Here is an 11,405-nt window from a genome sequence, read left to right as displayed (position 1 = left end):
TGTTTGGTGTTGTGGGGGTGTTGTTTGATGTTGTGGGGGTGTTGTTTGGTGTTGTGGGGGTGTTGTTTGGTGTTGTGGGGGTGTTGTTTGGTGTTGTGGGGGTGTTGTTTGGTGTTGTGGGGTGTTGTTTGATGTTGTGGGGGTGTTGTTTGGTGTTGTGGGGTGTTGTTTGGTGTTGTGGGGTGTTGTTTGGTGTTGTGGGGGTGTTGTTTGGTGTTGTGGGGGTGTTGTTTGATGTTGTGGGGGTGTTGTTTGATGTTGTGGGGGTGTTGTTTGGTGTTGTGGGGTGTTGTTTGATGTTGTGGGGGTGTTGTTTGATGTTGTGGGGGTGTTGTTTGATGTTGTGGGGTGTTGTTTGATGTTGTGGGGGTGTTGTTTGGTGTTGTGGGGGTGTTGTTTGATGTTGTGGGGTGTTGTTTGATGTTGTGGGGTGTTGTTTGGTGTTGTGGGGTGTTGTTTGATGTTGTGGGGGTGTTGTTTGGTGTTGTGGGGGTGTTGTTTGGTGTTGTGGGGGTGTTGTTTGGTGTTGTGGGGTGTTGTTTGGTGTTGTGGGGTGTTGTTTGGTGTTGTGGGGGTGTTGTTTGTGACTTAAAGCTCAGGTCTGCGACCAAATGATGAACACCTTTGATGATTATGAACAAATATACACTTCCAGTAGCTCTGGAGAGGTGAACACCTTCGATAACCTCAAACAAACGAGCCACATTCCAGAGTTGTGGACAGTTAAACACTAACACTAAAACCCTGTCACAGTGTGGCCCCACAATCACCCTCCACTGTGGCGCCAACGAACATTAGCCGCCATTTATAAACACCATTAATATCCCCCCAATATTTTGGCTGATCTGATTTCAAGTTCTTATTTCCATTTTCCCATCCCAATGGCCCCGAACAAATTGCGTTGTTTCAAAATGGCGTGTTTAATGACTGTGTTGATAAGGTCGGCCATTATCACCGGTTGATAACGCTGGCCATTATAATCGGATGATAATTATAGGTCGTACATATAGGTTCATTAATCATTTTAATCCGCACGCTGCACAAATGGTGTAAATTGTTGGTGGTAAGGTCCGGGTGGTCCAGGTGTACATATCCGTCCGTTCATCTGTCTCATTTGTCTCTGTCTATCAGCAGACAGAAGTCGATTTGGTGGATAGATCCGTCGAGCACCGCGGGCTCTCGCTGGCTGTGTAGAAGCGTCAGGCTTGGTGACCACATCAACACCGTTGCTGCAGTGAGGAGTGGCGACTTCGGCGCCATCTATGGACCTGCATTCCAACTCCAAGGCATTAAATGAGACGCAGACAGCGCCATCTGTTGGCAGAGGTGTAGTGTTCTGTGAAAGCCTCCTGGTTTCATACCTCAGTTAGCAGATTACCCGGGAGTACCCGGGATTGGGCCAAGACGAGTTACAAGACGACAGTAGTGGCCGTCTGCTGAGACGTGCTGCTTGTGTGTTGATAGAGACCTCTGCCAGGGTGTTAGTGATTACTGTAAGTGATTATTTGTGACCTCTGTCAGCGTGTTGCTGAAGCCCTCTGCCAGTGTGTGTCTGGAGAGCAGATGTGTGTCTGGAGAGCAGATATGGGGTATTGGGGACATGGTGACGATACGGTGTGTGGACTGGCCCATGTTGAAGGTCAACTCGCCGGTGATTACTATTGACCGTGGACGACGTGTACTTGGATAGTGGACTCGCTGGGATTTGATGAACACTGTAGGTATATTGGGTGTGCTGTGTGTGGTAGTCCTCCAGCTGCTGTGTGTGGTAGTCCTGGAGCTGCTGTGTGTGTGGTAGTCCTCCAACTGCTGTGTGTGGTAGTCCTGGAGCTGCTGTGTGTGTGGTAGTCCTCCAGCTGCTGTGTGTGGTAGTCCTCCAGCTGCTGTGTGTGGTAGTCCTGGAGCTGCTGTGTGTGTGGTAGTCCTCCAACTGCTGTGTGTGGTAGTCCTCCAGCTGCTGTGTGTGATAGTCCTCCAGCTGCTGTGTGTGGTAGTCCTCCAGCTGCTGTGTGTGTGGTAGTCCTCCAGCTGCTGTGTGTGGTAGTCCTCCAGCTGTTGTGTGTGGTAGTCCTCCAGCTGCTGTGTGTGTGGTAGTCCTCCAGCTGCTGTGTGTGGTAGTCCTCCAGCTGCTGTGTGTGGTAGTCCTCCAGCTGCTGTGTGTGGTAGTCCTCCAGCTGCTGTGTGTGGTAGTCCTCCAGCTGCTGTGTGTGTGGTAGTCCTCCAGCTGCTGTGTGTGGTAGTCCTCCAGCTGCTGTGTGTGGTAGTCCTCCAGCTGCTGTGTGTGGTAGTCCTCCAGCTGCTGTGTGTGGTAGTCCTGGAGCTGCTGTGTGTGTGGTAGTCCTCCAGCTGCTGTGTGTGGTAGTCCTCCAGCTGCTGTGTGTGGTAGTCCTCCAGCTGCTGTGTGTGTGGTAGTCCTCCAGCTGCTGTGTGTGTGGTAGTCCTCCAGCTGCTGTGTGTGTGATAGTCCTCCAGCTGCTGTGTGTGGTAGTCCTCCAGCTGCTGTGTGTGACAGTCCTCCAGCTGCTGTGTGTGACAGTCCTCCAGCTGCTGTGTGTGGTAGTCCTCCAGCTGCTGTGTGTGGTAGTCCTCCAGCTGCTGTGTGTGGTAGTCCTCCAGCTGCTGTGTGTGGTAGTCCTCCAGCTGCTGTGTGTGGTAGTCCTCCAGCTGCTGTGTGTGATAGTCCTCCAGCTGCTGTGTGTGGTAGTCCTCCAGCTGCTGTGTGTGTGATAGTCCTCCAGCTGCTGTGTGTGTGATAGTCCTCCAGCTGCTGTGTGTGTGGTAGTCCTCCAGCTGCTGTGTGTGTGGTAGTCCTCCAGCTGCTGTGTGTGTGGTAGTCCTCCAGCTGCTGTGTGTGTGGTAGTCCTCCAGCTGCTGTGTGTGTGGTAGTCCTCCAGCTGCTGTGTGTGTGGTAGTCCTCCAGCTGCTGTGTGTGTGGTAGTCCTCCAGCTGCTGTGTGTGGTAGTCCTCCAGCTGCTGTGTGTGGTAGTCCTCCAGCTGCTGTGTGTGGTAGTCCTCCAGCTGCTGTGTGTGTGGTAGTCCTCCAGCTGCTGTGTGTGTGGTAGTCCTCCAGCTGCTGTGTGTGGTAGTCCTCCAGCTGCTGTGTGTGGTAGTCCTCCAGCTGCTGTGTGTGGTAGTCCTCCAGCTGCTGTGTGTGTGGTAGTCCTCCAGCTGCTGTGTGTGTGATAGTCCTCCAGCTGCTGTGTGTGTGGTAGTCCTCCAGCTGCTGTGTGTGTGGTAGTCCTCCAGCTGCTGTGTGTGTGGTAGTCCTCCAGCTGCTGTGTGTGTGATAGTCCTCCAGCTGCTGTGTGTGATAGTCCTCCAGCTGCTATGTGTGTGGTAGTCCTCCAGCTGCTGTGTGTGTGGTAGTCCTCCAGCTGCTGTGTGTGGTAGTCCTCCAGCTGCTGTGTGTGTGGTAGTCCTCCAGCTGCTGTGTGTGGTAGTCCTCCAGCTGCTGTGTGTGTGGTAGTCCTCCAGCTGCTGTGTGTGTGGTAGTCCTCCAGCTGCTGTGTGTGGTAGTCCTCCAGCTGCTGTGTGTGGTAGTCCTCCAGCTGCTGTGTGTGGTAGTCCTCTAGCTGCTGTGTGTGTGGTAGTCCTCCAGCTGCTGTGTGTGTGATAGTCCTCCAGCTGCTGTGTGTGTGGTAGTCCTCCAGCTGCTGTGTGTGTGGTAGTCCTCCAGCTGCTGTGTGTGTGGTAGTCCTCCAGCTGCTGTGTGTGTGATAGTCCTCCAGCTGCTGTGTGTGATAGTCCTCCAGCTGCTATGTGTGTGGTAGTCCTCCAGCTGCTGTGTGTGTGGTAGTCCTCCAGCTGCTGTGTGTGGTAGTCCTCCAGCTGCTGTGTGTGTGGTAGTCCTCCAGCTGCTGTGTGTGGTAGTCCTCCAGCTGCTGTGTGTGTGGTAGTCCTCCAGCTGCTGTGTGTGTGGTAGTCCTCCAGCTGCTGTGTGTGGTAGTCCTCCAGCTGCTGTGTGTGGTAGTCCTCCAGCTGCTGTGTGTGGTAGTCCTCCAGCTGCTGTGTGTGGTAGTCCTCCAGCTGCTGTGTGTGGTAGTCCTCCAGCTGCTGTGTGTGTGGTAGTCCTCCAGCTGCTGTGTGTGATAGTCCTCCAGCTGCTGTGTGTGATAGTCCTCCAGCTGCTGTGTGTGGTAGTCCTCCAGCTGCTGTGTGTGATAGTCCTCCAGCTGCTGTGTGTGTGGTAGTCCTCCAGCTGCTGTGTGTGTGGTAGTCCTCCAGCTGCTGTGTGTGTGGTAGTCCTCCAGCTGCTGTGTGTGTGGTAGTCCTCCAGCTGCTGTGTGTGATAGTCCTCCAGCTGCTGTGTGTGATAGTCCTCCAGCTGCTGTGTGTGTGGTAGTCCTCCAGCTGCTGTGTGTGGTAGTCCTCCAGCTCCTGTGTGTGGTAGTCCTCCAGCTGCTGTGTGTGGTAGTCCTCCAGCTCCTGTGTGTGGTAGTCCTCCAGCTGCTGTGTGTGATAGTCCTCCAGCTGCTGTGTGTGTGGTAGTCCTCCAGCTGCTGTGTGTGTGGTAGTCCTCCAGCTGCTGTGTGTGTGGTAGTCCTCCAGCTGCTGTGTGTGTGGTAGTCCTCCAGCTGCTGTGTGTGTGGTAGTCCTCCAGCTCCTGTGTGTGGTAGTCCTCCAGCTGTTGTGTGTGTGGTAGTCCTCCAGCTGCTGTGTGTGGTAGTCCTCCAGCTGCTGTGTGTGGTAGTCCTCCAGGACTACCAATTATTACCTAACCTATTATAGGTTAGGTAATAATTGTAATTACGAAACAATAAGATGCTTATCTTAAGATACTAACAAGGTTAGGTAAGGTCGGTGTTTTCTATGAATCTTTTTAAGGGTATCTTATGTTAAGTATGTCACCTATGCACATATTTAATAAGTCAATATTGACTTATTAAATTTGCGAGAACGGGTTGGAGGACCACGATGCCACTTGTGTGGGTTGTTGGGGACCACTTGGCCTAGTCGGCAGGACGACGGCCTCGCCTCTTGCAGGGTCAGCGTTCGAGTCACAATGGTCCGAGTGGTTGAGCTTCTAATCTTAATGTAGTCATATTGACTTAACGCTTTCTTCTGATAATTACCCTTCCTTAGTACGGATTGTTCTGTCAGTTTGAGAGTTTGTGACGTTTTGTTTGTTTATTGACTGTGTGTGTGTGTGTGTGTGTGGTGTGTGTGTGTGTGGTGTGGTGTGTGTGTGTGTGTGTGTGTGTGTGTGTGTGTGTGTGTGTGTGGTGAGTGTGTGTGGTGTGTGTGTGTGGTGTGTGTGTGTGTGTGTGGTGTGTGTGTGTGGTGTGTGTGTGTGGTGTGTGTGTGTGTGTGTGTGTGTGTGTGTGTGTGTGTGTGTGTGTGTGTGTGTGTGTGTTCACCTAGTTGTTCTTGAGAGGGTTGAGCTCAGGCTCTTTCAGCCCGCCTCTCAACTGTCAATCAATTAATTTTTGTTCTTCTCACACACACAAATATACACACACATACATACATATACACACCCATGAAGCACCTAATAATAGCTGTCTAATTCCCAGGTACATATTTACTGCTAGGTGAACAGACATCAGGGTGAAAGAAACTGCTCATTTGTTTCCGCCATATCCAGGGATCGATCTCCGGTCCCTGGGATTCATATTATGCATATTATTATTCATATTCTGGCACTCCATAACCCAGAATGGGTCCTGGCCAAGCCCCATGTATCACACAGGGTCCGGGCCAAGTCCCATGTATCACACAGGGTCCTGGCCAAGCCCCATGTATCACACAGGGTCCTGGCCAAGCCCCATGTATTACACAGGGTCCTGGCCAAGCCCCATGTATTACACAGGGTCCTGGCCAAGCCCCATGTATTACACAGGGTCCTGGCCAAGCCCCATGTATTACACAGGGTCCTGGCCAAGCCCCATGTATCACACAGGGTCCTGGCCAAGCCCCATGTATCACACAGGGTCCGGGCCAAGCCCCATGTATCACACAGGGTCCGGGCCAAGCCCCATGTATCACGCAGGGTCCGGGCCAAGCCCCATGTATCACGCAGGGTCCGGGCCAAGCCCCATGTATCACACAGGGTCCGGGCCAAGCCCCATGTATCACGCAGGGTTCGGGCCAAGCCCCATGTATCACACAGGGTCCTGGCCAAGCCCCATGTATCACACAGGGTCCGGGCCAAGCACCATGTATCACACAGGGTCCTGGCCAAGCCCCATGTATCACACAGGGTCCGGGCCAAGCACCATGTATCACACAGGGTCCGGGCCAAGCCCCATGTATCACACAGGGTCCGGGCCAAGCACCATGTATCACACAGGGTCCTGGCCAAGCCCCATGTATCACACAGGGTCCTGGCCAAGCCCCATGTATCACACAGGGTCCGGGCCAAGCCCCATGTATCACACAGGGTCCGGGCCAAGCCCCATGTATCACACAGGGTCCGGGCCAAGCCCCATGTATCACACAGGGTCCGGGCCAAGCCCCATGTATCATACAGGGTCCGGGCCAAGGACAATGGTAGCGCCCCAAGTGTGAGTCTCCAGTCCATGTAGGTTATGTGCAACATGTCTGAGCAACATCAAAGCGGTCCTGGACTACAAGGGACACGTGTGCTCTAAACTACACCCAGAGTTGACCTTCTGGGTAACAATGCAGGTGAACAAGAGAGAGATAAGGATGACTATTGTTGGTTCTCCAAGGTCGCCGTGTGTCCTGTACCTTCCTTTGTGATCATGTTTCTGATGACGTCCAATGTTAACTTCAGCAGAATTAAATAACATTTAATGCTGTCGCCAGACGATTGAAATTTAGATCAAGGTTATAAATACAGAATTTTCACACCGTTCAAAAGGTAACTGCATTTAGTGCGGTCTTTGTTATGTAGTATCCTCAGTAGGCCTAGTCCACATAAATGCTTTAAATAATTGTGCAGTTTGCCCTCGAATAGTTTCGTTTTCTCTGGAAACTGAATTCTATGGTTCTCTACACTGGGCAAGATGTGGTGTGGTTGTTCTTCAGTCTGTGTGAGGTGAGAGCTGCCTGACTGGAGCAGACCAACTGCTCTTACCGCATTGTCTTTAACAACATTTTATCAACATACTGTTTTGCTTTATTGACGTCATCATTTTCATTCCATTTCGATGGATCCAATTAAAAAAATGACATTGACACATTTTTCAAAGAATGATCAATTTTTTCTTGTGTATGCCATGGTTTCCTCTGATAAAATCTTGTCCTTATACCCCAAAACACTTTTGTTAGTGGACGTTATAGTCGCAAGTTTCTCAAGAGTTTGAATCATTTGTTGTTTCACTAAAGGACTTGATCCGTCTTCAAAGCTTTCAGGAGGGACCCGCTCTTCCTTGACGACACGACAGAGACCTCTGGTGGCACCTGCAGATGTATCTTTGTCGTCGTAATTCTGAAGGTGTTGAAGGTGCAGTGGTGTTTGTGTGTTGCTGAGGAAGTCTTGGTTGTAGGGTTGATATAAAGCCATTGCTTCGTTACTGACTTTAATACTTATAAACGATTACATGACTAGTAGCTACCAAGCTTGGCGGGCGTCCTGTACGCTCTTGTTTACCTCTCTCTCTCTGGCGTCTGAGCCACAACACATACAAACGGATGGTACCGTTTTCTATGAACACGACAGGTGCAGTGGACGTGACAAACATGTTTCCCACATAGAAAGTAACACCAAATTGAGCGGATCGTTGCATTCCAAGTTGTTCTTGTTTGGTCGTTTTGAATCTTGAGTGAAACCATGCCATCTTGAGCACCGAGACGGTCGGCCGAGCGGAGAGCACGCTGGACTTGTGATCTTGTGGTCCCGGGTTCGATTCCGGGCGCCGGCGAGAAACAATGGGCAGAGTTTCTTTCACCCTATGCCCCTGTTACCTAGCAGTGAATAGGTACCTGGGTGTTAGTCAGCTGTCACGGGTTGCTTCCTGGGGGTGGAGGCCTGGTCGAGGACCGGGCCGCGGGGACACTAAAGCCCCGAAATCATCTCAAGATAACCTCAAGATAACCTATATCACTCGTGCCATCCATCCTGCACGGTATAAGGCGCCTGGTTTGGTAAAACCAACTCCTCTGGGTGGTAGATCTCCAAGATTTGCCACCCTGAGGAGTGGTAGATCTACCAAATAATTAATTCAAGGAGCTCAAGATAATCTACTTTAGGGTGGTCGTTCTCCAGTTCTTCCTTTCAGAACATAACACTTTCATGTTCCGCCACAAGGTGCGGCTTGTCACACGCAACTGTTCAATATTTAGCAAATCGTAACTGTTTCTCCCGTGGAGGTAATGACTTCAAAATCCCTACATAATTTGTGCTATTATCTACTCCTTATCTGTGGTTGAGATAGGGTAAGGTTACATTAAGTTTGGCCAGGTTAAGTTAGCTTTCATTACATTTAGTTACGTTAATATGGTTTATTACTCCCAAAAATGTGAAATATGGAATTCGGAAATTATTGGAGTTTACCCTACAATTTATTTTACAGAGAACCAAATTCTTCAGATCGTTTCAAAGCAAGCGAGTTCAGCACATACTTTTTATATTTTAAACCAAGGAATTATAATGCAATAAACTTTAAGAACCTTAGCTTATAACTTTATAGTATATAAATTTATAAATATTCTATATTTAGTATTCTCTGTAACTTTAGAATATTCTGTGTTTAGGAAAAAAGGTTCACTTTGTTAGTTTACAAATTGCTATCTGTATTGAGACTATAACAAATATCTAGATAACTATCCAGGTGATATGAGAGAGGGATTTGGTGTATCGTTCTAATGGATTTTCGCTGAAAACGGGCAGCGCACTCAACGCATTTATGTGCGAGCAATGTCAGACAAGTCATTCAAACCTTTTTAAAATGTTGTTTTATTTTTACTATGGGTTACATTATTGATTTTGGTTTCTGTAGTGATCTATATTGATCAATTATTTTCATGATTTGCGTAACAATATTTGGCTTTAAGGGAATGTTTACCTTATTCCGAAAAAATCATGTTTCATCAGACACAGTTTTCTTGTTGTTGGGAGAAAACAAAGAAGCATCAAAAAACATATCCAACTGATTTAATTTTTGTATCACTAATTTGAGTGAGTATGGTGGTCAGGACGTAGTGTCTGCCTCCACACTTCCTTTATCATTTCCTTCAGTCCGGTGTTGACAAAGGCCCAGATCGCCCGAAACGTTCAACTCTCTTTTTCCATTTCTCTGTGGATTTTCCGCATACAAATGATCAGTGTTTCGTGATCGTCAATTGCATATATATACTATATATATATATATATATGCGAACAAGCCTGAATGGTCGCCAGGACCCCAGTTGCGTTGCTCCTGGGAGTATGGGTTCGAGTCACTTCTGGGGTGTGAGTTTTCAGTCATATATATATATATATATATATATATATATATATATATATATATATATATATATATATATATATATATATATATATATATATATATATATATATATATATATATATATATATATAAAATGTGTGTGTGTGTAATGTGTGCCTCGACTGCCACCTTCCGCCTGGTAACACCACAGTTCTAACACACGGCGCTCAAATGTTCCTAGAATTGTTGAGACAATATTGGCATCCTCGCGTTCAGTAGTGAGGAAACAATTCCGGGAATCCAAGCTGACCAGCTGAGTCCAGGACTCAGCTTTGGTATGTGCCAGCTTAGTCCAGGAATCAGCTTTGGTATGAGCCAGCTTACTCCAGGACCCAGCTTTGGTATGTGCCAGCTTAGTCCAGGACTCAGCTTTGGTATGAGCCAGCTTACTCCAGGACCCAGCTTTGGTATGAGCCAGCTTACTCCAGGACCCAGCTTTGGTATGAGCCAGCTTACTCCAGGACCCAGCTTTGGTATGAGCCAGCTTACTCCAGGACCCAGCTTTGGTATGAGCCAGCTTACTCCAGGACCCAGCTTTGGTATGAGCCAGCTTACTCCAGGACCCAGCTTTGGTATGAGCCAGCTTACTCCAGGACCCAGCTTTGGTATGAGCCAGCTTACTCCAGGACCCAGCTTTGGTATGAGCCAGCTTACTCCAGGACCCAGCTTTGGTATGAGCCAGCTTAGTCCAGGACCCAGCTTTGGTATGAGCCAGCTTAGTCCAGGACCCAGCTTTGGTATGAGCCAGCTTACTCCAGGACCCAGCTTTGGTATGAGCCAGCTTACTCCAGGACCCAGCTTTGGTATGAGCCAGCTTACTCCAGGACCCAGCTTTGGTATGAGCCAGCTTACTCCAGGACTCAGCTTTGGTATGAGCCAGCTTACTCCAGGACCCAGCTTTGGTATGAGCCAGCTTACTCCAGGACTCAGCTTTGGTATGTGCCAGCTTAGTCCAGGACCCAGCTTTGGTATGTGCCAGCTTACTCCAGGACCCAGCTTTGATATGACCCAGCTTAAAGTAGCAGCTGGCTCTTCACAAGTTGGGCTGGACGGTAGATTGACGGTCTAGCTTCATGCAGGTCGGCGTTCAATCCCCGACCGTCCAAGTGGTTGGGCACCATTCCTTCCCCCCGTACCATCCCAAATCCTTATCCTGACCCCTTCCTAGTGCTATGTAGTCGTAATGGCTTGTTGCTTTCCCCTGATAATTCCCTCCCTCTTCACAAGTTGCCAGCTAACCGGGTTGCCAGCTTACTGGGTTGCCAGCTTACCGGGTTGCCAGCTTACCGGGTTGCCAGCTTACCGGGTTGCCAGCTTACCGGGTTGCCAGCTTACTGGGTTGCCAGCTTACCGGGTTGCCAGCTTCACGGGTTGCCAGCTTACCGGGTTGCCAGCTTACCGGGTTACCAGCTTGCCGGGTTGCCAGCTTCACGGGTTGCCAGCTTCACGGGTTGCCAGCTTCACGGGTTACCAGCTTACCGGGTTGCCAGCTTCACGGGTTGCCAGCTTCACGGGTTGCCAGCTTCACGGGTTACCAGCTTCACGGGTTGCCAGCTTCACGGGTTGCCAGCTTCACGGGTTGCCAGCTTCACGGGTTGCCAGCTTCATGGGTTATCAGCTTCACGGGTTGCCAGCTTACCGGGTTGCCAGCTTATCGGGTAGCCAGCTTGACGGGTTGCCAGCTTGACGGGTTGCCAGCTTACCGGGTTGCCAGCTTACCGGGTTGCCAGCTTACCGGGTAGCCAGCTTGACGGGTTACCAGCTTGACGGGTTGCCAGCTTGACTGGTTGCCAGCTTGACGGGTTGCCAGCAAGGTGTAGCGGCCGCTAACACCTTCCAACACCTGCCGGCAGACTCTCGGGTCACACACGGTCTAATATATGCAAAACTAATTATTTCCGCTGTTTTACTCTGCTTTTCAGTGCATTAAAGTGCTTCATGTGTTTGTCGGCTCACTGTGCGGGTGTTGTGAGCGCCGAGGAGGGCTCGAGGGGGGCGGGGGGCGGGGGGGGG

At 50.0% G+C, this 11,405-nt stretch overlaps 1 protein-coding gene across 1 annotated transcript; it reads left to right on the top strand.

The window, feature by feature from the left end:
* The first annotated feature begins 9,669 nt into the window (after positions 1–9,669).
* Positions 9,670–10,461, top strand: LOC138363317 (bile salt-activated lipase-like). Its single transcript, XM_069322337.1, has one exon. The coding sequence runs from the start codon at positions 9,670–9,672 to the stop codon at positions 10,459–10,461; it is 792 nt and encodes a 263-aa protein (XP_069178438.1).
* The last annotated feature ends 944 nt before the right edge of the window (positions 10,462–11,405 follow it).

This window comes from Procambarus clarkii, chromosome 10, assembly GCF_040958095.1.
Source record: "Procambarus clarkii isolate CNS0578487 chromosome 10, FALCON_Pclarkii_2.0, whole genome shotgun sequence".
Lineage (NCBI taxonomy): Eukaryota > Metazoa > Arthropoda > Malacostraca > Decapoda > Cambaridae > Procambarus > Procambarus clarkii.
The sequence above is the reverse complement of the archived record's forward strand: the minus strand, read 5'-3'. Positions and strand labels throughout refer to the sequence as shown.

What these genes read in the sequence shown, in the direction of transcription:
- LOC138363317 (XM_069322337.1), top strand. Translation starts at nt 9,670, where the DNA reads ATGTGCCAGCTTAGTCCAGGAATCAGCTTTGGTATGAGCCAGCTTACT.